Source organism: Bemisia tabaci, chromosome 1, assembly GCF_918797505.1.
Source record: "Bemisia tabaci chromosome 1, PGI_BMITA_v3".
In the NCBI taxonomy this organism is placed as follows: domain Eukaryota; kingdom Metazoa; phylum Arthropoda; class Insecta; order Hemiptera; family Aleyrodidae; genus Bemisia; species Bemisia tabaci.
In genome coordinates this window covers 29319438-29346139 of record NC_092793.1, presented here as the reverse complement: position 1 = coordinate 29346139, position 26702 = coordinate 29319438, and the positions used below count along the sequence as shown (strand labels likewise).

At 39.4% G+C, this 26702-nt stretch overlaps 2 protein-coding genes across 3 annotated transcripts in view; one reads left to right on the top strand and one right to left on the bottom strand.

The window, feature by feature from the left end:
- The window catches only part of LOC109041143 (protein amalgam), a 641206-nt gene that overhangs the window by 551493 nt on the left and 63011 nt on the right, over nucleotides 1–26702 (bottom strand). The gene's annotated exons all lie outside the window — the stretch shown is intronic.
- LOC109038936 (uncharacterized) lies at nucleotides 161–7290 on the top strand. The gene is made up of 5 exons (XM_072299405.1): nucleotides 161–429; nucleotides 1193–1237; nucleotides 2003–2350; nucleotides 2919–2988; nucleotides 4111–7290. Exons 1-5 carry the CDS (start codon nucleotides 295–297, stop codon nucleotides 4143–4145), a joined length of 633 nt encoding a protein of 210 aa, XP_072155506.1. The 5' UTR covers nucleotides 161–294; the 3' UTR covers nucleotides 4146–7290.

Here is a 26702-nt window from a genome sequence, read left to right as displayed (position 1 = left end):
CAATTTTTGAAAACATTTGTTGCATTTATTCTCTCAAAGAAATAATTAGACCCGATTCAAAGACAAAACAGAAAATTAAATGAAAATAAATAAGAAAAAAAAAAAAAAAAACATGTGAAAGTGAAAAGTGTACAGGAAAAATAAGGGGCTACGAAGCAGCCCCATAAGCCCCTAGTTATCATTAATTTTGTTTCAGTAAATGGGAAGTGCGAAGAAGAAGTGATAGTTGCCATTAGAGAAGCCAGCTTTCGAATTAGGACTGAGGAGGTCCCGCCACCCCCACCAACAGCCACCATGTACTACCCTGGGCCCAGCCAAGGCTGGGGGATGCCAGGGTACATGGTGCCCGGGGTGGCCCCTGGACACTCGGCATGGCCAAGGCTTCCAGTGCCAAATATACCAAATATAAAAGCCCCTGATACTGTTCAGGTAATTTGAGATGAGATGTATCATAACTTATTTATTTTTTATGGTTCTCATTTATCTCTCTCTGAGTTCTCTTTGAACAGTAATTATTTTAATTTCATGAAAAATTATGATAATTTATATTTTCTAAATTCTGTGGCAACCCTGTATTTAATTCAACGGTGCCCTGTAAAACAACGTACGTCAGTTCGATTTTTTACATGTGTGGCATTGCAGCAGTCTATGGTGAGAGTAAGTGTCATATATTTCATGATTAGTAATTGCAAATTGACCAATGGTAAGTAAAGACAAAATGGTTATTAAATTCAATGGAACTTTCTGAATACTGCCGTATGTAGACAAATATAAGAAAATTCACCAAGGCTAAATGAGAATTTTAAATGCAAGGGAAAGCAGGGGTGGGATCAGAAAGAGAAAGAGTAAATTACCCTATTAATAGGCAGAATCTCTACGTACAATATGAGTAACTTGGGTGATAGTTAAGTTAAGTAAAATGTGCTTCTTTGAAACAGGCCCAGTATGGATTTTTTTACATGAGTGGCAAGGCAGCAATCCATGGTGAGAGTAAGTGATGGAAATTTTATGATTGGTTTCTGAAATTTGATTTTTCAGCAATAATAACAAATAATACTTAATTCTAGAAGAGGACCAAGTCCCACCTTCAAATTACCAAGAATGAAGGAATGTTGGACTCCGATTTTTATCTGAACTGTATTTTTGAAAATAACTGTTTTTTTAATTTCTATCTTTTTTGTTTCTTTTCCAGAATGAGGATACGATCAGAGATGTTGTTAGAGCGTATTTGGCAGAGGTAAGAGTCCTAACTGCATAGTTTTTAGGTCCAAAAAAATATGTAGAAATGAGGTAAAGAAGGTAGGCGACTGAGGCACAAAACAAAAGTAGGTAGTTCCTGATTCCGGGTGGTTTCATACTCTCGCATATGGTTCATTTGAGCATGAATGTCCAAATGTGTGTTTTCAAAATAATCTAACAGCTTTCGTAGAGGATACTTAAAAATTTTAGAAGCCGATAGTAGAAAGTACTTAAAAACAGACGAATTTTAGAAGAAAAACATTGATCTTATTCTGCCGTGCTAAGGAAAAATGCTGTATGAACCTTCAGGCGTTGCCAATTGTCCTTTGCTGAAACACGAATTTTCTGGTAAACATAGGACTATTTTTCTTCCAATTTTCTGGATAATTTTGTTCGCAATTTCGTCTTAAGTTCCTGAAAATTTTAAGGATATATATTGCCTGAAAAATAAACATTTTATCGAAGGGAAATTTGGCAACTCTTGAATGTTCATACGGCGTTCTTCCTTAGCACGGCAGTATTATATGGCTGTTCTTTTTATTTTGATTTATGGAATAGGAAAGAATCCTTGCAATGGCAAATTGAATGCAAGATAACGTTTAAAGTTTAACAGGGAAGAACTTTGATCCGACTGGGATTGGCGATCACTAATTAAGTATGAATTATATTTTATCTGTAATCAGAGAGTTATATTTTATCTGTAATCAGAGAGGAAAAGGCGTCATCAATTAAAGTTTTAACTTAACAGTTTTCTTGTTTGCAGGAGAGGAAGGCTGAAAAAGAAAGACAGGAAAGAGAAAGAACTGAAAGAGAAAGGCGAGAGAGAGACAGAAAAGAGAGAGAGAGGCTGGAGAGAAAGAGGAGGGAATTTGAGAGAGCGCGTGAGGAAGCAGAAAGGAAGACCATGAAAGAAGCAGCTGAGAAGAAAGCAAAAGAAGAAGAAGAAAGGAAGATCATGAAAGAAGCAGCTGAGAAAAAAGCAAAAGAAGAAGCAGAAAGGAAGATCATGAAAGAAGCAGCCGAGAAGAAAGCAAGAGAAGAAGAAGAAAAGAAGATGAAGGAAGAAGCAGAGAAACAGGACCAAGTCTCTAAGGCCAAAAGGAGGAGGAAGGTAAGTTGAGTTTTTTCATTAATATTTTTCTTGCCGCAATAATGAATGAAAAACTTTGATTAATACTCTCTTTGCAGAGTAGGTACACTTGAGAGAATTTTTTTCCCTTGCCATTCATCATACGATGTCACGTGAGCTGAATTTGAGGAAGGAAAAAAAATTGGGTGCTTTTAGAAGCAAATATGATTGTGAGGGAAGAAAAGATCAGGCAATCGTGTCAACCCATGAAGCAAATTTTTCTCCCTTGAATTTCTGCATCATACTTTTCGAATGAAAGTCCTTTTTTAAGGGAAAGGCTGTATTAAAAAAAAATAAACTGTAGGGAGAAGGAAAAAGGACTTGCTACATGTGAGGGAAAGCAGCAGCTGCTGATAATCACAATCTTAATTTTTTAACAGCAACATAATAGATTGTACTCTGTAAAGAAATTTCTCATTTCGGTTCTACGATTTTTGGTATCAATCAAAATATTTATATATGTATATGTAGATCAGTCATGAATTTTTTTGATTACCTGGGCGTCAACAGTTGAAACAAATAATACAATAAAGAATTTAATTTATTCCAGCTTTCTAGGGAAATTCCAGCGGGAGAATGGATTTTTCATTCTATTCTACACTTTTCCAGTCAATATCACTGTAAGTAATAAAAATGATGCAAAGATATCAGGCTTTGCATCACCCCTATCATGAATGGAGTGGATTAAAGGCTTGCAATACTAATGCTGTAAATAGTTTACTTTTTTCCTTTCGAGCTGGTGAATTACTTTTTGTTCTTGATTTTTTAATGCTTGCCTGGTTGATTGTTTGGTGATTTGATTTGACTTTTTTTCACCAATTTCCTTTGGGTAACACTTTTTTTTCCTTGCCCTAAAGTTCAAGCGATAATGAGATGTATAATATTAGAGTGGCTCCATCGCCATCTCTTACACACCATGAAATTCCAAATTGTTTTAGCTGTAAAATATCAGAGTGGCTCCTTCGTTAACTAGCAATTTTTTTTATTCCTTATGTTTTATTCTCGCTTTATCACTTTCTTTCAGAGGATTTTCTTAGTTTGCACGCTTCTTAAGTTGTGGATCTGATCGCATTATATCATTTTTTTCCAGTTTAATATTCTTCTTATTTTTTACATTTGAAGAAGCTGCTTTCTCCTTCTTCCTCTGATTTGTATCTTCCATGTAATAATTCTATCTACCCTGATAAAGTGGGGATCCACAGGTAACCACAGGTAACTTAGGTGTCAAAAGGCACTTGTTCAGCAGTGAAGAAACGAAATGATACTTTCTTTTTAGCACTCTACGAAAGTGGGGATCCACAGGTAACCACAGGTAACTTAGGTGTCAAAAGGCACTTGTTCAGCAGTGAAGAAACGAAATGATACTTTCTTTTTAGCACTCTACATAGGCAGATGCAACATTGCAATAATTTCCTCCACCTTGTTGTTGGAGCTGGGTGGGGGCCATCACCTAGAACCTGACGACTCGTAAACTTTTTTAAATTGCTCACGAAGTTTCGGTGGTGGAATCTTGATGAATCTAATAATGGAACGCAAAATCTCCATGTGGAAATTTTTCCCCAGGGTACTGATCATGAATATTTAGCTACGCTTGATGCAAAATTGCTTTGGGAATTTGACTCATTAGATAGCAATTTTATTTAATCTTTTTGCTGTGATTCAATAAACAATTTCGCTTTCTTTTGTCTAAAAAAGTATAGTTTTTTAATCACCATTTTTATTATGATGTTCTTTTGTTGCAGGGTGGCCGAAAGTAATTTTGCGAAGTTTATTCTAATATATGGTAATTTTGTTGTCAATAATAAATAATTGTCAATAAATGACTTCATTCTATATGGTAATTTTGTTGTCAATAATAAATAATTGTCAATAAATGACTTCATTCTAATATATGGTAATAAATCAATTATTTTTCCCTTGTTTGAAATAAGATTTGAGGAGCTTGGATGAAAAGGCGCATAAGTGCAACTTTCGAAAAAATTTAAGTATTCATGATATCATTGATGACTAGTGTTGAAATATATTTTGGGAAGAATTCAGTTCTAGTTTTCAATTTTTAACATAAAAAATGCAGTTTGAACTTTCTTTTCGCCACAAGGGCCTATGTAGATAATTTAGAAACTTTGAACGAGTATTTCTTGAAATAGGAAAGGCTGTACTTATGGGCCTTGACCTCCAAGCCCCTCAATGCTGATTGCGTAGCAGGTGATTCACCGAAACAAAGAAACAATGAGCAGAGTAAGTTTGTAGGTATCAATATTTTCTGTTTTGAGAGATGTCTCTCGGGCTCTGGCATTCGTTATCTTGAGAAATATGCACGGTTTACGCTTCATCAAAGAAGATAGTCAGTGGATGTTGACGCTGTACAGCCAAAAATTTTAGTTGCCACATCTAAAATTTTAGCTGTCTGTGTCTCGATTGATAGTTTTCATTAACCTGGCAGCTCATGTCATCGCAAGTTCACATCGAGTGAGTTTTACGCACTTGCAGAGTGTGCCAGAAAATTAATTCTTGTATCCATTTTTCGTGATGTAATAAAACAGCTGATTGCCTGTCGCACTCTCATAGTGAATAAAATTCTCAGGGAAGGACTCGATAATCCAGAGGTCAGGAGGGACTGATGTTTCATATTGAACAGCCGCTCTGTATTATCTCTTGTATGCGGTAAGCAGTGATGGAAAGTTTCAGCTCTAGGTACTGAAAATTTTAGCCAATGAATGGAGAGGTTCTCATCAAATATATTCTGCATTACTTAGCGTCGTACTGTTAAGCCTATCAAACCAATGAAATAGCACAGATACATGCCTTCCGCAGAGACAAAAGACAATGGTAGGCGAAGTACCTAGGCAGGTATCAATACTTTCTGTTTTATGAGAGATGCCTTTCTTGCTATGGTATTTGTTATCTTGAGAAATGGGAGCAGTTTACGCTTCATCGAAGCCGATAGTCAGTGGATGTTGACGCTGTCACAGCCCAAAGTCTTAGTTGCCACGACTAAAATTTTTAGCTGTCTGAGTCTCGATTGATAGTTTTCATTAACCTGCCAGCTCCGATCATCTAAAGTTCCTACCGGGTGAGTTTTACGCACTTTCAGGGTGTGCCAGAGAATTAATTTTTATATCCATTTTCCGTGATGAAATGAAACGGCTAATTCTCTGTCGCACTCTTACAGTGGGTAAATTTGTCAGGCGAGGACTCAGATAATCTAGAGGTCAGGAGTCGCTGATGTTTTATATTGAACAGCTGCTCTGTATTATTTCCTATATGCGGTTTAATGACAGCAAGTTTGCGTCTCCAGGTACTGCAAATTTTAGCCAATGTATAAAGAGGTTATCATCAAGGATATCCTGCATTAGTTAGCATCTCAATTTTATTAAACCAATGAAATAAAGTAGTATAGATACATACCTTCTGCAGAGGTCAATTTAAAAGGTCTTAATTTGAAGAATTTTATCCCAACACAGGCAAATTAGTCGATTCAATCAACTTCTGACACAGAATCAAAGAGACTTGCTAATAATCAAATTAAAGCTAATGCTTGAAGTCAAGTATCTTTGATTTTGTGACATTGAGTTGATTTCATTGAAGTGGTTTCATTTCATTTCAGTGAAGCGTTGCTTCTTTAAGTAGACACATACGCACGACTGACGGGTGAATGTAGGCCAGTTTTCCAAAATAAAGCATTACATGTCTATGGAAACATTGAGGCTTTATGCACCAGTAGCATGATACACTGAGAAAACACACATCAACTCCTGAGGAGGTAGGCTGCCTGGCTGCGAGCAAAATTTTAGTAGAAAGTGGAAACGCAGATTCATTCGCACCGATTGAGATCCCCGACACACATCATCGTATTGAAGGAAAGGATGATTTTCTGGTGGAAAGTTGCTGAATCTGATTATAACGAGAAATAGTATCTAGGACTCACTAGAGTGGGATATCATCAATCATTCATGAACAATTACTTGAAAAGATCACTAGATCAGGGCCGCTGGGAAGAAATGGCAGGTTGATCCGAGTACTTACTGTGACAACTATATATATAAATTTATCAAGGGTGCGGGAATCATAAAAGGGTTATATTATATAGAAATGGATCCAGTTATCTTCGGCTACGATAAAATGGAAACACGCATCAATTAATCTATCTTATTCTTATTATTTAAATATTTAAAGCCATAATAACAGTACATAGCATAACCTAAAATTTGGCTTCTGGAGTCGGCGCTCACCATTCACCGCGCGGTTCTGCGAGTTGTTTTCAAATTCAAATTTTTTGTGAAGAATTGAAGGACCCGACTTCTTTCGATTAATTCTCCTTTCGACGCCCATGTAAGTCTGAAAACTTTTCAAAGGTTTGATCCTTGGAGTTTACAGATTCTAATTATCCCCAGTTTGATGGGTTTTATGCTACCCTTACCTCCACAGCCCTGGCAACATATCCGACTTTCAGAGCAGCAATAAACGACCTAATTATTAATTGTTCTCGATTACACCTCAACAATATCAAATTTCCAAAAAATCATTTTTAGTACATGTGACGCTGATTCGAAATATCTATACTTGTATGGGGTTTTTTTCTACGGTATAGCTGTAATGTCAGTGAACTAAACACGATGGTCAATCCCGCGGCCGACCGTTTCGCGGGCCCCGTATCTGCTCTCTGCTCATCAACAATTCCATCAGTGTCAGCTTTTGGGGTCCATGTCGTCAAAAACGATCGTCAAGTTTTGGGGTCCAAAATTTGTCGTTAAAGTTTAATAACTTTTTTAATATTTAACTAAAGTTAAAAAACGAGGGCATTACGAGTAGAGCTGAGCATACTCTACCCAAATATTATAGGGTTTTTGGGCTTTACTCTACGACTTAATTAGCAGGAGAGCTAAATGGACCGAAAACCGTGCAGAAAAGCCCGATCGCGATGTTTTTTTTTTTTTTTTTAGGTCGTCAAAATTTTAGGGGGAGTTTTTTAGGATTGGGCCGGGGTGGCTACCGCCACCTAGAATCGTTTAATCATTTGGCATGATAATGTAAAATTTTCCTTGTTTGTGGGTTCTTTTGGGGGTTGTTTGGCGCACGATTGAAAGAGGCTTGTGTGACGGCTTAAGTGAAACAGATGAAATGTGAAACCTAAGATTTGGTAAAATGATTTACGTTTTAACCGAAAAAATCGGTACTCTTCAGACTTGATAAAATAAATTACTTTATAACCGAAAAAATCGGTACCCTTAACTACGTGAGGAAAACCGAGAGTCCAAAGACGCCTCCCAAGACCCCGAAGAGTCGAACCCTCATATGACATGGCTTACTTTTCCAGGGATAGATCCGAAGAATATTAATATAAAGGACCTCTTTCGACAACTGATGACCCATCCTGCGCTAGTCCAAGCGTTACAGCCGCCTTCTCTACAAGGGTTACCAATAGTTCAACCACAGCCGCAAGCAGTTGCTGCAGATACAACCTCAACGGTACAACCGCAGCCAAAGCTGTCAGAGCAACGACAAGTAGTTCCTACAAATCTTAACGTAGAACCTCAGCTACAGTCCAAGCCACTGGCCGAACATCCCCTGAATTCTAAGGATATTTTTGCGAATACGTGGCAGAGCCCTTCGACGTTAGGTACATCGTCCGCACCAAATCTTTCAAATCTAATCTAGGAAAAATATTTTCCAAGCGATTTAGCCCACTATCCAAGGGCCTTGGAACATATTTACAAATGGAAAGCAACAGAGAACCGAGCGTTTCTTTTATACATTGGACCGGTCATTTTAAAACTAATTGTTGAGGAGCAAGAGCAAAATCTGAATGTTAAAAATCCGAAACCGAGATCATACATGGATGGGTAAAATAATTTCTTGTGCCTACACGTGGCTTGCACAATCCTCCTCAGCGAGATTTTGTGTAAAGAGGACAATCTTACTGTTGCCGATGAGCTGCTAAGGTCTTTTGAGACTGAATATGGTGAAATCTATGGCACAGAATTTATCAGCCACAACATTCATGGCCTTATCCACAGTGCAAAAGACGGCAAGTTTGGACCAATTCATAGGTTGTCCGCATTCAGTTTCAAAAACATGCTCCGTTTTCTTGATTAAAAAAACCCGGCTTTGCTGCTATACAAATTGTACGGAGATTACTTGAAATGAATGCATGTGGTTTCGAATGCCCGTATGGTTGGCAGAAGAACAAAGAAGTTCCTTACAGCATAAAGCATACTTGCGGGCCCTTATTTGATGACCTGATAAACCCTCAGTATGCCTTGCTCCAGTCTGACTTCATCACCCTTAGTTTGAGACGAATCTGGGATAGATGCTTTCTGTCAACCGCAAATGAGATAGTTCTCGGGTCAAATTTAGCGACTGCTCCTGGTGGCATCGTAAACATGGTGAGTAGGAAGTTTCTCCTTCAAGAAAGAAAATTTCTACACAGAACGTGTGCCAAGTGGTCAGGTAGGCATTTGGCAAGTCAGCCAGTTATCCCAAGAATTAATTTCTTAGGACCTGGAACAAGTTCAAGAACCAAGTCATCTACTGCTCGAGCCATCACAAATTCGCACCCATTACATTTCGCGCGCGACTTTATATTCCTACAGTCAAAAGAGTTGAGGCCTCCGAAAAATATTTCCCATCTTAGAAAATCTGGATTCGTTGAACAGGGAATGAGATTTCACACCAAAATGACTCAGGACGAGGTATTCCGAATGAATGATTTCCGCGGCAACCTTATTGTAGCAATTAAGAAAACTTTTGTTCTATTTGGGTAACTCCTCAGTTTAACATTTAGAAAAATGGGAGAGAAAATAGTTGCACTCTCTCTTCCACCGAGAGCAGAACTAGATGGGTCAAATTTCGCTTATATTTTCTATGGAAAAACAGTTCACTTTAGACCACATAAAGCTTTATTACCAAATTTTAATTGTGTTTCTGCATCCTCTGCTGTTAATGATATTGCTTCACTCTCATCAAGTGATGACAAGGTGATCAAAAGATTGAATAACGCTGTTGATGTCCTCATCATCCCTGATTTTTAAGGGAGGACTTGTATTTCTATTTTCGATAGTTTCTGTGTCAAATGAGTTACTTATCATCCATTCATTTACTCTTGTTCATATTTGCTTTTCTCCATTACGCAACACTTCTTGCATGATACTTATTCGTGGGAGTGAGTGTGGACAGGTGCGTAATTGTGTATGAGGGAGTATCCGTAAGTGAATTTGTTTCTTTTTTTGTGCAGTAACTAATTTAAACCTAGCCTTAAGCACTGCTTTTAAAAAAAGAAAATTAAAGCAAGAAAGAACGGCTAATTCTCCACGTCCAATTATTTTTCAGCGGCAGCTTGTGTTACTGTCCAAAGGCAATTTTTGTAAGCCGATCAACAAAGCAGGGGATGAACTTTATTTAGGTCAGAAGAAAATATTTGCAGAAGAGGTCAAGTTCAATAGATTAGACTCGAACCATCTAATTAAAGAAAAAACGTATCAAACTTTCTCAGAAAAACTGAAAAATTCAATCGATTCACTATAATAGTTAAGAGTGGTGCGACCCTCCGACCCCTGTTCCGTTGACATAAACTTAATAGGAGACATTATTCAGGGTTAGGGAAGTAATGCAGAAGCCACTCAGCGTACCTTTTAGGAAGTCAACCGTCAGAAAAAGGCTCTGTCATCATTCATTGCTATAATGTCGCGTGAAGACTTTATATTTACGGTAAAACCATCAGTAAATTTCATCGGAGAATGTGGCTTGGGTTTTGGTCCTGCAATAGCTTTGTGCAGCAAGGCTCTCAATGAAATTCGATTATCTGATCTCCTAGAGGGCGGAGACGACTTAAAGACTATGATTAGATGTAAACCTATACTGGATCAATTTGAAAGATATGGAAAAAGTTATGTGCTTGGAGTATTATCGCAGTAAGTTATAATTTGGTTCCAGAATTCCTCTTGTGTCATGGTACATTAAAGATCATGCCTCTCCTTGATTCCCTACGCAAGGGCTTAAGCACCTGTGGCTTGCTCCAAAAAATGGAAGCTCATCCCTCCTTATTTGAACCTGTTTTTAGCGTACCAAAAGAGCCGCTAACGATCGCCACTTTTTTCAAACATTTTCAAGATCGACAGGTCGGAAAAGGCGGCAACCAGAAGTTTAAAATTGAAAATAAAGTGCTTCAACACTTCATGGATTTTTTAACAGAATGCGAAGGTGAGTACACAGTGTAGTACATGTTAGTACAGAAGTGTCGGGTATTCGTACATGTGCGTAAGTAGGTATTTCCACCTTTTGGTGATTTTTCCGATTAGATTTTTGGAGGCTTGTACGTCCTCTAGTTTTGAATATTCTTTGGTACCTTTTTTTATACATACAAAGAGCATAACAGGGGCTCTGATTCTATGATAGAAAATTGATATCCGAATTAACGGATTTTGAGAGGGGGTGGCGCAAAGAGGGGGGACCTTTATTCACGTGCTAACGATAGCTTACGTAAACTGATATATTTTTACAGCAGCCTGACCTTAGTTGGAACTGGTTTTGTTTGGAATTTGAGGGAAAGCTTTAGTTAAAGTCAATTATAAATACGGAAAAATCCACACTCTAGGAGCGCTTCTCGATCCTGGGAGTATGGCAAATATGGTGGCACCTCACTGCGCCGAAAGGTTAAGCCGACCGCAAAAACAAAATGCTCAGACCTTGCAAGGAATAGGGCCTAGTCCAGTGCGTCCAAAATTCCAAACAGAATTCTGTTTCTTTTCTGCCTTGAATCCTAAAGCGCTTGTCACTAAAATTATATCTTCAAACCTTTCATGCACGGAAACAGCTTGCACACCGCACTTTGAAAAGTTAAAACTTCAACTTGCTTATCCTGCTTTCAATAAACCTGCAAAAGAAGATTTACTTTTGGGTGCCTCGGTCTGGCCACATCTCTTCAAGGACACACACTCCCTGGGCGAAAAGTCGCTTCCACATCGATATTGGCACCGCGCCCTCACGTGCGAGCCCTCCAACGTACCATAACTTGATACTATGTCTACTTTGAAATCATCTTCTTCCTGCAAATGAAGAGGTTTTTTTTTTTTTTTTTTTTTTTTGTTTTTTTTTTTGTTTTTTTTTTTTTTTTTTTTGTTCTCATTTCTGATTGTTAAAGTGAATAATTTTATAATTTTACTAAGTTTTTGTTTATAGCCGAGGTCCTAAAAAGTACAACCGCAAATGGGAGGACGAAAGTGCATTGCAAAGTTATGCAATTACATGGATAACGATAATTTGCTGAACAATTAACAATTTGCTAGAACAAAATAAGGTGCTGAACAATCATTGATGAAATCAATCATAGTAGAACAATTCCAAGTATCACTCGAATATTTCTCTGATTATGTTGCCCATAACCCAAGGAATGCGGAGGCAGTTATTTTACATACTTAACAAGATCCTCTTACTCTTGCCTATGGAATTTCTAACTTACTTGCTCAGAGTACTAACAGAATTCAATGACTTGTTTCACTCAGAAACACCTATCCTACACTTACTTAAAGGAGAAGTCGAATCCTCATTGCAAAGTTATGCAATTACATGTATAACGATAAATTACCCGAGAAAGGTGCTGAACAATCATTGATGAAATTTGATCATAAGAATGCAGTCATTTGTATTTAAAATTAACGTAACGGAGTCAGAGATTTTCTCGTGTTTACAATATGTAATGACTCCAAATGTATCTCTGCGGTCAATGGAAAATATTTTTAAAATAGACCCCAGGAAATATCCAGACTCAGAAATCGCGAAGAAATTAAAACTAAGTAGGGAGAAAATTTCCTACTCTATAACTATATGGTATTGCACCCCACAAATTGCTTCTTCTACAAAGAAGTGGAAAATTTACTTTTGTTCGTCGATAGCTGTGTCCTGTGTTATGACGAAAGCGATCTCACTGCAACTCCATTGCGCAGTACTCCTCGAACTGCAATCCAACAAACATAACAACAACAACCCAGCTACAGGAATTCTCAACTTAGATTGCAGGAAAGAAGTCTCTCTGCAACTCAAAGACCAATCGGTCTTGATTGAAAACCGGGAAATTTTGGATAGTTCGTGACTGGTGGTTACTTCTTTAACGTGCGCGATTATGAATTTAGCGGTTATCGATGCAGGCGAAATAGACCGAGTAATAGGGGAGAAAAGGGTTTCAGGAATTTTCGTCCAATTTTTTTCGTCCTAGCGAATTTTTGTCCAATAAATTTCGTCCAGAACCACGTGGTCCAATAAATTTGGTCCTACATTTTTTGGCCCAATCCATAAAATGGCCCTGCTCTCAGGTCCAGTCGTTCTTTTTGTCCTTTATACAATGTTTTTCTTTTCGACCACTGAAATTGTACGATAGGAATGGGTTAGAAGGTTTTAGTGACAAGTGAGACAAACATCAACATATGATTTTATGCACACATGGTGCTTAAGAAGGAGGAAAGGGCCTTCTCATCTTTGTCTAACCTATAAAGGTTAAAAACTTCATACAAATTCAATAAATTCAAAATTGCAAGTTTTATGATAACTCTTCGTATCATTGGACACATAATTATAGGGCAAAGTAATAAAGAGGACTGAAAAAAGTAGGACAAATTTTCTTTTGGACCAAACTAACTATTGGACCATCATGTAAAATGGACCAAAAAAAAATGGACACAAAAACATTGGACAAAGTTTCTTATAACCGAGAAAAGAGGAAATGTCAAGGGCAACGGTAAAGGCAAAAAAGCAGCAAACACCACCACCGGAAACACAGGTAAAATCTTCACCACGGATGAGGTTGACTGCTCGTTGGGTTTAGTTGATAAATACAAGGAAGGTTTTTGCCTGGTAACATAGAACTGTGTGCTTCCAAAATAAGCGCCCATTTCCACCGAACTGTAATTCGATGTGCGAATCTAGCAGATTTTCAACTGTTATTTCAAGGGGAGTAGCATGTAAAGAGTCAATAGCCCTCCCACCAGAATCTTGAAACTTGCTGTTTTCGGTTTCCTCCGCCAACAGCGCGCAGGCGGAGGAACCCGAAAACACAAGTCAGGCCTTCAGCCATTCCCGTTCCTGAATCTTTCGTGACCGCGTCGTGAGATGTAAGTTGTTTTCTGAAATCAGCCCTTCGGGGCTGAATCTTCGTTCTCTCCTTAGTTTTTTAGTGTGTTATGATTTGTGCGGTCTCGCGTGGAGGTTGGACAAGTAAGAAGGGTTCCTCCTAACTCCGTTGTTCTTTCTTTTTGATGTCGCACCCATCATCCCTTCGGGACTCCGGTCCCAAGAGGCGGCTTTTCCCCTAGCGGAAAAAGTCGACCTTTACATCTGGCGCCCAACATGGGGCTCGGAAATCGTCATTTCCGTGATCCGACCCCGATTTTCTTTTTAGTGTCTTTCCTCGAAAGTGACCATGTGCACGGCAACGATGCCACGGCTCACTGACCGTCGCATGACCACCGTTCTTTGGTTAATACCCTTTATTCAGAGATGGATTTTCACCCGACCTCTCTTCGGGACTCCGGTCCCAAGAGGCGGTTTTTCCCCTAGCGGGAAAAGTCGACCTTTACAAGCATAAAATTATGTCACCAGTTCGCGGCCGGTGGCTTGGATTAGATCCATGCGTACATCGCATAGTAGAACAATTCCAAGTATCACTCGAATATTTCTCTGATTATGTTGCCCATAACCCAAGGAATGCGGAGGCAGCATTCATTTTACATACTTAACAAGATCCTCTTACTCTTGCCTATATGGAATTTCTAACTTACTTGCTCAGAGTACTAACAGAATTCAATGACTTGTTTCACTCAGAAACACCTATCCTACACTTACTTAAAGGAGAAGTCGAATCCTCATTTCAAAGTTATGCAATTACATGTATAGCGATAAAGTACCCGAGAAAGGTGCTGAACAATCATTGATGAAATTTGATCATAAGAATGCAGTCATTTGTAATTAAAATTAATGTAACGGAGGCAGAGATTTTCTCGTGAAATCGTTGAATGCAAAGTTACGGATGGAAAAACTTGGGAGAAGAAAAGAGCCCAATGGGAAAAAATTATATCCAGAGAGTTCAACGCCTGCGGTTTCGGTAGACCTAGAACGTACGGCTGCCTACAGAATAAATGGAACGTGCTCAAGGGGCAGAGAAGGAAAGCATTGAATGCTGAAAGAAAATCGGTGAAAGCAACAGGTGGTGGAGAGTATGCAGGGTGTCCCTGAATTCCCTTCCACTCCCTCTAAATTACTTTCTTTAAAATTATAATTAAATAAATTTATTGTTCGACCCTTGGCGAAGACATTGTCGCGAGCGGAGCGTCGCGTTGTCTCTTCATGGACCTTTGCAGCCAAACTTCATTGCAGAAATGTTTCATGAATGCACTTTTATGAGCAAGTAAGCTTTTGCATATGAAACTCAGGGTCATTGCATTTAGTACCGTCTAGACTGGCTTCAACACTGATGCAAAAATGTAGATCGGTTGCCCACGGTGTTCTGAAGCTTGGCTTTCTTTCCGGATTTTGAAGTCATAGACCTTTTGTAGTTTTCTTTGAGTTAACAGTCATTTTTGAGTGTCACATTTTTTAAAATGTGAGGCAGTAGTTTTTATTTGAGATACTTTGCTTTTTTTGTTGGAGTGTTATGTGAATTTGCGCTTATATCGCGGAAGTTTTTATCAAGTATATTTTGCGAGAATTACTGGGTTAAAAGGTCCTTAAAAACACTTCCTTCGAGTAGCAAATGCCCTATTTTTGGCTCCCCGGCTGTATTAAACTCCAGCGAATTACCGTTTATTTTTGGTGTGTTTGAATAGATCTCATACAATAAGTGACTCTTAAGTGACATTTAGAGACTTTCAGTAACTCTTCGAAGTCAAAATGATGAACAATCAACATATGAGTTACAAAAAGTGACAAAACAAGTGCTCGAAATTTTGAATTGCTTTCATGCTTTCGGAGCAAAGAGTGGTGTCCGTTCAGCAAGAATTACACAAAAGATACCGCCCAGGGCTAAGCAATCAGAAAAGGTGTTTTCAACGCAAAGTATATTACAAAGCATCAAAAAAGGCACATTTATTCGGCATGCAAATGCCTGTTATGCCTGTTTGTCGCAAGGGCACATGGTTGCACAGGAATTGACCCTTGTGTCAAATAGAATCCACCACGGGGCGGCCCTGCTCGACGCAGTAGCCGACTCCTCCTGCTCCGTTGTCTTCGTAACCCTGAACAATCATGTTCGGGATGAAGAAGACGACTTCCGTCTCGACCTGAATCTGCAGCCCGTCCCTTTGCGCGGAGTCGCGCTGCGTGAAATCACGGCTGCCAGAAAGCAGCTAGCTCTGGTGACGAGGCTGGCGCGGGAGGGGCAACAGCTGCAGCAGCAGGGACATGCCCTCGCACTCCAGGCTGCAGCGAAAGCAGCCAAAATGGCAGCTATTCAAATCCCCCAATTTACACCAATATTCAATTGGCAAGTCATCAGCCAAGTTTGCCAGAGGAGCACAGCACTGCATGCTTGCATCCGGGAAATGTTGTACAAAATGCAGGAACTCCAGGATACCAAACAGAATATCAAGAACAAGCTTGTCCAAACTGTTCTTTCGTACAATTTCCTTATAAATTCAGGGAACAATGTCTTCGGCCTCCCCAACCTAAATGGGATGAAGAAGACGACTTCCATCGTGCAACAAGGCAGTTGGAACACCAGATTCCAATTACAACGGAAACTACTACATCAACATCTCTCTTGTTGATCAAATCAGGGACTTACTTCAAGGACCTGACAGAGAGACAATATATATTTTCCTATCGATTGAACCAAGAAAGAAACGAGCGATATATTTCTGACGTTTTTGATGGAATGCTCTTCGAAAAGCTGCTGAGGGCAGTTCCAGAAGGTCAATCTTTCATAAGTCTGACCATCAACGCCGATAAAGCAGCAGTTTTAAAAGCTCGAAGAATGCACTATGACAAATTTAGCTTCTCATTAATGAGCTGCCATTAGAAGAAAGGTTTGCTGCGTAAATACAACCTCCTAATGGCAGCATTGTAATTTGGCAACCCTCACATTTTGATGAAGATATGGCCGAGTAATTTCGTCGATGAGGCACAGAGACTTGCCACTGAGGGAGTTTGCTGGTACAGAGCAGCAACTGGAACTTACAAAGTCATCAAAGTTTTCATCTGTTTTGCTTCAATATACGTAATTACCAACGTGAGAGTTTTAGAAATTAATGCCCAAGTTGGAAAAAAACAGCTGTTACGTATGTAAACATGGAGGAGAGGTGATCGGCACGGCATTTAGATATGGACACTAAAGGGCTGGACACACGTTCAAAGCAGGGCTGTAGCCAGGGGGGGGGGGCGAGAGGGGGCGTCGCCCCCCCAAGTGAGATTTTTCGCCCCCCCCCTAGTGATATTGCGGGGTTTAATTAACTTCATTATTTATAGTCCCGGACTTTAGTCAAAAGTTCAGTTATTATTCCTCAATCCTAAAAGAGTTGGTGAATCAACTTATCAACAAGTTATTTGTGGAGTTGTCTTACAGCCAGGGCGCACACGCTGATCGCAGATAGCTTGTTTTTGAAGATGAGGCGACAGGCGACAGGGCATAGAGAAAAAAAGGAGGTCTTTGCATTGCGGGCATCTTGGAATTTTTTTGATGACGTAGGTCGGCACAGCGACTTTTATCATCGATTTCCGATTCGGTCCGGATTCGATCCGATTCGAGTCACATATAAGCCTCTGTGAACTCTTAAATGCTCAAGACTTTTTTATACGCAAAAATCCAAGTCAAGTCAAAGCTACTCTTTCTCACTCCCCTCCTACATATCTGCCATGTGTAACTCCCCCAGAAGAGATAGTCAGCTTGGGAATTCTAGGGATAGTCGTCAAAAAAATTCAATAACTCTCGGCCAAATACTAATTTTTAGACGTATGCCCTTCACGACTCTTGAAAACCCCTAAATATGTTTTTACTTTTTCCCCCTTTTTTTAAAAATGAGTAGTGATTTGGACACATCATAGCATAATCTGAGCAAACATAACCTTCACATTCCTCAAATATCCGTGCTTGATGGATGTTCATGTTGCATCTGCAAAACTGAAGGCGCGATAACGTGAGACTTGAACTCGAAATGCTCCGCTCTATGCTTTCAATGAGGTATCGTTCAGATTCGGGAAAAGAGTCAAAATCAAGGCCCGATCTCGTCTCTAAAATATTTTGCTGTGTTTCTCACGTAGCTCATGAAGCATCACCACAATAATAAGACAAACAGAACCAATACAACACGGAAGTAGAGCAATAGAAAGGACCTGTGGTAAGACGGCGCAAAAATACAACTATTCGTGCTTGATTGATGTCGTCGTTGCATCTGCAAAATTGAAGGCGCGATGGCGTGAGGCGTGAACTCGCAACGCTCTGCCTCATGCTGCTGATGAGGTGCCGTCGCTCAGATTTGGTAGAAAAGTTAAGAAACGAGACCCTATTGCGTCTCTCCTATCTCCGGCTGTAGTGACTCTAGATTTTTTCCTATTTTTTTAAGTTCATGTCTGATTATTCTTTTTTTACGATGTATTAGAGGACCTGTATCTAAAGCTCGTTTTTGCCGACATCATACATCCCACGGGTCACATATTTTCAGCAAGCCTCGGATCAATTTGACCTGGCTTGGGTATTTAAGGGTTAAGTGAGTCCTGGTAAATGTAATTGTTCCTTACACGTATCAAATCATTTCCGAGGTCTTAATGGAGATGTTGCATGTGTGGGGGATTTGCGATTTGACCATTGATTCTTGTGTAAAAGTTCGCGAGAAACACGATGGTGCCACTGGTTTTCTCTGAAATCATCTCCCAAGCTCAAAAAAAGCTCTCAAAGTGAGGCCAAAATGGGGGGGATATCCCACCCTATGTTTTCCCTAATGCCTCGCGTCCGAAAACACATTGTTCTTAAATCAATTTTTGCCCCCCCCCCCCCCCCGCGACCTACAGATTTCTCGCCCCCTCATGTTGAAATTCTGCCCCCCCAATCATACCATCCTGGCTACAGCCCTGGTTCAAAGTGGAGCTTTAAAGTGGTAAACGTTTAGTCAAGTGTTGATTGATGACCTTCAAAGGAGAGCGGGCCGCTCTCCTTTGAAGGTCATCGATGCTCTGCGGATCTCAACGTCCATCTAACCTCTCCAAGCGCGCGGCTATTACAACAATAATTCAAGTGCGTCTGCGTAATGAAAAATTATGGAATTTAATCAGGTCATAGCAAAAGGTCCTGCCGTTTCGACTCTGAAAATTGTCAACCTAGTTAAAAACCCAGTCTCACTTGCTCCTGCAACAACCGATCCATCACCAGGACAGGTTATCGCACAAGGTACAAATCCTGCTGCTTCCAAAGTAAATCAGGTCATCGCAAAAGGTCCTGCTGTTTCGACTCTAAAACTTGTCAACCTAGTTAAAGACCCAGTCTCATTTGCTCCTGCAACGAAGTCTGCAGGATAAGTTTACTGGTATTTTTTTCCATGGAAAAAGTAGAAGTAGCTTAAATTTGTTGCCAAATATTGTGGTTAGGTTCTCCCATTAAGGAATATAACGTAGTTGTAGTCATTGAAGTAATGCAATCGGGTTACGTCCCTAGATGCAGAGGACTTTGTACTCTGCACTTTTTTGGAAGGAAGACTTTAGAATTTCTTTTCTCTCTTTTCGGTGCCTTCAACAACAGCTCATTGGGAACAAATTGCAGCTGAATTCTACGAAGAGTATGGTTTTCCCAACTGTATCGGCGCATTAGACGGGAAACATGTGGCCTTTCGGCCATCGAAAGAAGATGGGGCACATTATTATAATTATAAATGTTTTAATAGCCTTATTCTCTTAGCATTAGTGGATGCAAGAAAAAAAATTTCTTATCGTGGATATTGGAGCCAATGGCAGGGCTAGCGATGGAGGGGTGTACGCTGCCAGTGGCATTAAAATAATTCTGGGGGGAAACCTTTGCAGTCTACCCCCGCGCAGACCCTTACCGGGTCGTGTTGTTCCCATGCCATATGTGGCAATAGCAGATAGCGCTTTCCCTCTAGGGATGCGTTTAATGAAACCCTACGATTATCATAGTCCTACACCGTTGCAAAAGTTGTTCAACAAGTCTTTATCAAAAGCACGGTGTGTCGTTGAAAATGCATTTGGTATCCTAGCAAACAGAATGCAAATATTTTTGTCAACCATTACTTCCAACAATTCAGACTATGTGGAGCTAGTCATTTGGGCATCTTGCATTCTCCATAATTTTATGATGGACAAAGCCCCACAAACTTATGGTGTCTTAGATCCAGAAGATGTAGTTAATTTACTGGATTATGTATTTCGTGCACTCGCCAGAATGGATACTGGAACTAACATACGTTTAGAGTTTGTGAGATTTTTCGGCGTTCCTTTTTAATTTTTTGTTTTGTTTGTTTTTTGTCTAAAAATATGTTACCTGTGCCTTTTGTATCCATTTAAAATTTTACTGACAATGGAAAAAGAGAAAAATGTTTTTTCCTGTCAGTTCAAAAATTAACGCAGCAAGATAAGATTAGGACAATCAGGATTTATACGAATATGGACACTAAGAAAATAACGAGCAGCGAGCAGCAGCATCTATTGATCATATGTTGGAGGCGCACAACACGAATGTAATTGTTAATGGTTTTAAAGGTAGTTCCCACTTAATTCATCTTCCAAAACTGCCTTGCCATTTGCGGTAGTTATTGACTACACACTCAGTCATCAGTTGGGACTATGCAAGTATCTAGGGATCAGTATCTGGGGTAATAGTGCCCTTAATGATGCGGACTTCTACCCGGGTCGGGATCACATCAACCGTTGGATCCGCAAGTCCTGTGATAGGTTAACTAGCTAGCGTGGTCGCAGAATAAATAGGTACACCAACAGAAAGGACACTGCCGTAAGAGCCCCCAAAAAATAGCAGTGGTTGCCCCTTATCCCCCTTAAATTCATTCATTTAGTACTCTTCGTAGTTAATTTGTTCACCCCTCCAGCCTCCACCCGCCCTACATAATTAATGGAAAGCTATCGGTAAATAATTTGGTCAACCCCCCCCCCCCCCCCTCCAACCTTTATGGTTATTCATTCCGTACTCTGTGTGGATAATCTGTTCACCCCTCCCTCACCATCTACCCTACAGCATTGATGCAGTGCTGTTTGTTAATAATTTGGTCAAACCTCCCCTCCCCCCTTACGTTTATTCATTCAGGGTTTTTGTAGAAAATTTTGTGGACAACCCCCCTTTGGGCAGAAACTCTTTTGGCGCGAATTGCGGAGTTTTTTGCTCCAGTCCAAAAGCTCACCGCTTGCTCAGCACGATCAAGTTCCGACCAGCAGCTAGAAGTCTACGCCGCCTGGCTGTACACTGGGAGTTCAAACCTGGATTTAACAAGAATGTATTTCCTGCGCTGAAATGAAAATTGCAACTATACCAAAAGACCGACGCGTCTGCTCTCTTGTTGCAGATGAATTCAGCATGAAAGCGAACCTTTTTTATACGCACTCAAGAGATGAGATACTTGGTCTGCGTTATGTATGCGTAGTAGCGTAGTTAAGAGCTTTCGCACAGCAACACATGCTCTAGTTTACATGGTCCGGGGTATTTTAATGGTTGGAAGCAACCTATTGTCTTTTTTTCGTCAAAAATGGCGTGGCAGCTTATGAATTGAAAGAGCTAATTACGATCGCTGTCAGGAGAATGGCCGAATCAGGGCTAGATGTTAACAGTTTTCCTCTCAGATTTGGGTAGAAACTTTGAAAAATACTCTAAGTGAATGAGCCTCACCGGCATTCACCCATTTTTCCATGTGCACGGGAAAAAATATACCACATCTTTGATGTTCTTCACCACATGAAGTGTTGGAGAAATAATCTCATTAATTATAAATTAGAGTTCAATGGTAAAGTTGCAGACTGGAAATACCTTCGAGAATTCTATGCAAAGGATAATCACACGTCCCTTCGCCTCACGCCCAAGCTTACAGACTCTCACGTAGACCTAAACAACTTCGACAAAATAACAGTGTTTACCTTGTAAAAGATTCCATGACGATAAGTAGGAAAGATAGTGGTGCCCAAGTTAAGAGACGATTAGCAATAAAATTACCGTCTCATCTTCTTAATCAACCATTCGAACTCCTTAAAACAGAAAGGAAACGACTAGTGGCCCCAAAAAACTCTGATTTAAATGACAAGGTCATAGCGCTGATTTTTCATACTGCCAAAATGTTTCTGCGGCCGTCAGCCAATTTAGAGCTACCTCCTGATATGGCACGGTACTCAGAGAATGAAGATGTTGGACCAAGAGCGTTGGATGCTTCATCCTCAAAAAACTATATCCAAGAAGAAGCTGCACGAGCGTACGTGTGTTCTTGGGTAACGACATTTCTTTCGCTTCGAAAGTGCTACGTTATTTAGATTTTTACAAGTATTTACTGTTTTAAACCGACTGAAGAGAGTTGAGTTTTCAGTCGAAACGTTTTGGTATTATTTATGTAAAAAATGGGCTTGTTACCCGTTGTTTAATTTGGTATTATTGTTACGACTTAAGGTGCCTTCAAAGGGATTATTTCACTCTTGTTCTGAAAGATATCCGAGACGCGTCTAGACTGTTCGCTGGAAGTTCCACGTCTGTCCACCTAACCTACCATTCTCTTTGCTCCAGCTCGAATTTTGGAAGCATTAAGCTTATAATGGGGAGAGCGACATAAGCGCAACTTAAAAGTACTAATTTGTGCGCCAAGTAATTCAGTAATAGATTCAATAGTCATGAAACTTTTCGAAATCGTTTAACAGTTTAATAATGATTTTAAATGACGTTAATGATTTGCTTAAAAGCCCGAGCTATTCAAGTGTTGACGCTCTTTGCAAGAATGTCATAGCAGATATTATTCTGTTATGCAGGAGGCGGCCTGGGGAGGTCTGCTTCACCAAGCTGTTGCATTACAGCAAAAGGGTCGGAGACGAGACTCCCCAGCCGACCTCTTGAAGCTCGGAACAAGACCTCGGGTCTTCACTGAAAATTTTTCATGTCCCTGGAAAATTAAATAAAAATGTGCCCATTTCGTTAACCGGTGCAATGGAAGAGGCAATCGATTTACTGTTAGCTTCGAGTTCGGCAGTTTTTATATGATCCAAAGAGGAGGATCTCCTCTTTTGCCAGGTGATTCCGAAAATGCTCCCCCCCTCTGGTGAAAATATAATCTTGCAAATGCCCTTTGACGGGTCGTTGATTATCTCCGAAATCACAAGGAAGTTGGAGAAAACTCTGAAAAAGCCAGGTCACATGACGTGTACAGGGCTTCCGGCTTCGCCACTATATCGCGACCAACACCCAACTATCTAAACGTGACGACACCTATACTGAAAACTTGGCTACCTCCATGGGCCACACGCTGCACATCCACCATCCGAATTATCGTATGCCTTTGGAAATCATTCACAGATTGCACGTTGGCTCTCGCCTCCTTCAAGAGCGGTTGGAGAAGCGAAACGAACCTGTAGTCGGTTTACAGGTGCCTGGCTGCCCAAGTGGCGCAATCGTCGAAACGTCCTCAGACATATCATCCCCCAGTGCACAAGTTGCTTCTGAGGAAATGGAAACCTCATCTGGGAATGAAATTTATATGCCAGGTGCACAGAAATCAATGACTTCTGGGATTGACTCCCCCGTACAGCCCACCAGGAGGACACTTAGACGTGCACGTATTCCCTCTGACACAGAGTCAGAGACAGAGGGGAATCTGAATAAGTCAGACCAGGAGTCAGAAGCGCCGAAAGCCAAAAAGCCTCGGTGGACTGAGGCTGAAAAAAGCGTGGTCCATAAGCATTTTGGCAAATTTCTGTCTCAAAAAGTGAATCCACCACGGAAAGAGGTGCAAAAGATGTACACTGCTAATCAAGCAATTTTTAAAAGAAACATAATAGCAGTGTACACTTACATAAATAATTATATTACTGGCAAGTATAAATGTGAGAAGTTCAAAAATTGTTCAAAAAAGTGAAAAATTTATCTGTGATTTCAATTTTTGAAACTGAATAATTTATCTGTGATTTCAATTTTTAGCAAGGTTTTCTGTTTTTTCTCCATTTTTGGCTTAGAAGAAAGCGCAGTGGAAACCCTAATGAAAGAACTTCCTCATATCACAGACTAGCAGCAGCATTCTACCATTTCATGTACCCTTGCGGCAAGGCTGCCTTACTCAAGATAGATTGTTTTATTCAAATGGCTTGAAAACTTTTGCAGTTTTGCAAGAATTCCCTGTACTTCGAATCTTTCAATTGCTGCTTTGGGCAGGTGCCATCCATGCACCTGCCATACATGATACATGATACATGATGATACATGGTTACATGATTAAGGGAAACTTTTCCATATCATTTGCAAACTCATGGACCTGTGTCCAGATCTGCTTTGTCTGACTGAAAGGATAATTTGAACTCCGAAGTATTCGAAATTGTACGACAAATCCTTTAATTCTTTCTTTCTTTTTTTTACAGCAAACGGAATCCAAACTGCCTTAAACACTTGGGGCCATTTATTGCCGGTTGGCCAGTTGGGAGAGGATTCTGATAGTTCCTTCTCGGATGAAGACGTGGACGATAGTATGCGACTTAAATTTCAGGACAAGTTTAGTTGGTGTTAAGGTCTTTTGCAGATGACTTATTTCATAATAATCCTGCATAGTTGCATTTCCATGCAGGGTTGCATGACTGAAATGAAAAATATAGAAAATTGAAAATTTCCGTGAAATATAACATGACATTTCGCAGAGCAGTAAAAATATGAAACATATTTTCAGGGGCTGTGTATGCAACACGCACTAAAAACACCAACTAGCAAAAGCCTGTAACGTTTTATTTCATTGCGCATTTAATTTTGGAAAATATTTTTCATATTTTTGTGAAATTTTATGAAAGATTTTACGTAAAACTTCAAGCTATTATTTATAATGAAAAATGGCAACCCTGTTCCCATGATGGGTCAGGTAGTATTTTATGGGGTTTTAAATGATTTCAGGGAGAGGTACCCTTCTGGGAAAATATTTAAATTTTGATCAAGTGAACCCACAGTTCTTCTAAGATGTAGCCTCATTTCATGGATTTCAAACTATTTGGAACAATTTTTAGTAATTGCTGACCTCACGGTGCACCAAATAAGTTACATATCGACGGTGAAACTACCAAACCACGTATCTCGTTTGCGGTGTTTAAAAATCTACGCTCACATTTTATTTTTTTGAAGTAGACCAAATCAATATCATTCCTTGAAATTTTCACGGAATTTTCTCCGCACAAAGAGGAAAAATCAAAGAAATTTTCAAGACTGGATGTTAAGTAGTTTTTCATTTAAAAAATAAAGTATGACAGGAAGTCTGCGACGTCGCAAACCGAGATACGTGGTTTGGTAGTTTCACCGTCGATATTTTGAAACTGCCAAAGAAGGAAGTGTTGAATTAAACAGCTTAAGGAAGATTAGGGAGAAATTTTTTTAACTTATGAAAAGTACTTTCTTGACATTTCAAAGCAGATTGTTGCTAGCTCTCTTGTTAAAAATATATTGGCAGTGCTGAAATGTGCAGTTAGGCTACCTCTGGTCTGATGCTTTCTAATTTTTCACTCAGCATTATCTTATTGTTATAGGCTACCTCTGGTCTCATGCTTTCTAATTTTTCCCTCATCATTATTTTTTTGTTATTTTAATCGACTTTTTGATTTTTTTCAGATTGGAGACGCCAAGTTGTCCGCAATGACAATCTCTTGTTAAATCAAACTGAGGCAAAGCGGCAGTACAGGGCTTTAAAATTATCCATCGATATTGTCGACAGTTTAGAGGTGCAGCAAACCAAAGCGCAATATTGCTATGGCTGCACCTCCAACAAGTTCCTGTATAAAGCCCTACCGTGTAATCATGTCATGAGGTGTACTGCCGCGATTGCCTCTAAGAGGCTGTTAAGCCAAGACACCATAGTTTTTCGACGCAAGAGGGCACAATGACGGACAGGGCAAACTATGTCCCTGTCAAGTGCCCTACTTGCCGAGCTCTAATTGGAGCCTTCGGGAAGGTCCCATCTTAGATGTAAAATAGTTGTCATTGTATATTTGTAAATATCACTAATTTTTCCAGGTTCCAAAGAATAGTTTTAACACTTTATTGTATATTATTTCTAGGTACTGTTGTATATTCATCTTGTTCTAGTATTTATCGTGTAGTATCTCCTATTGTATATATTGTGTATATATTGTATATATTGTGGCTTTCTCCGTACGCGATGCAGTAGCATCACCTCAAGTATCAAATGTAGCTTACAAAGCTGCGAGGTCGCTGATTTATGCATAAGAATCAGCTTGAGAGAAGACAGTCTACCAACGACGTTAACAATTATATATTGTATATATTGTATTGTATATCTCCTATTATTTGTAAATTTGTAAATTAACATTTAGTTAGTAGAGTGAACATATTTGTTTGTTGTACATACACCTTTAAGTTGTAAAATAGCTGTATAAATTCCAATTCTAGTTTTTTTTAAAATGTATTTGACTTTGACTTATGCACCTACTGTAATATATGTTCCCATTTTGACTTTATTTTTTTGACATCTGTGCAAAATAAATAATATTTTCTGGTTATGATATGTTTTGTTATAATTTTTATATTTTATTATATTATTATATTTAGATTCATCCAGAATTACTTTACTTCTGAAACGAAAATAAATTCTCTCACTTGAAAGGTGAATTTGGAGTTACTATATAAACTATATTTCCATCTGTGTATTTTCCTCATCTAAAAATGCTAGCATGAATCAAGTAGAGAACCCTGCTTATTTTCAATTGTCAAGGGCTTACTTAGAAAAGAATTAATGAGAGAATGCCCAAATTACCAGCGGGAAGAAGTGAAGTTTTGCCGTTTTCTCGAATAATTGCTCATTTTCGGTCCTAAATTAGATTTTTTATGTATGAGCACAAGCAACTATCACTCTCCTCTTTAAATATGTTGTAATAGGTGTACTAAAGATAAACATATTCGAATATGAAAGTGGTAGTTGCTTGTGTTCATACATAAACAATCTAATGTAGGACCGAAAATGAGCAATTATTCGAGAAAACTGCAAAACTTCACTACTTTGCGCTGGTAAATCGGGCAAAAACCTTTCAAAAACACCTCAACTAATGACAAGTTCTCACATGAAAGATGATTAAGAGTTGATTTGACCATACAAGCCATTATTCTAAGCTGTTTCAATTTTCGACCACAGTTAGGGCCAAAATACGCTCCTTAATGGGACACATATCC

Coding starts and splice junctions, on each gene's coding strand:
- LOC109038936 (XM_072299405.1), top strand. CDS start 295: ATGTACTACCCTGGGCCCAGCCAAGGCTGGGGGATGCCAGGGTACATG. Junction 1,238..2,002: donor TTAGAGCGTATTTGGCAGAG/GTAAGAGTCCTA, acceptor TCTTGTTTGCAG/GAGAGGAAGGCTGAAAAAGA. Junction 2,351..2,918: donor AGGCCAAAAGGAGGAGGAAG/GTAAGTTGAGTT, acceptor AATTTATTCCAG/CTTTCTAGGGAAATTCCAGC.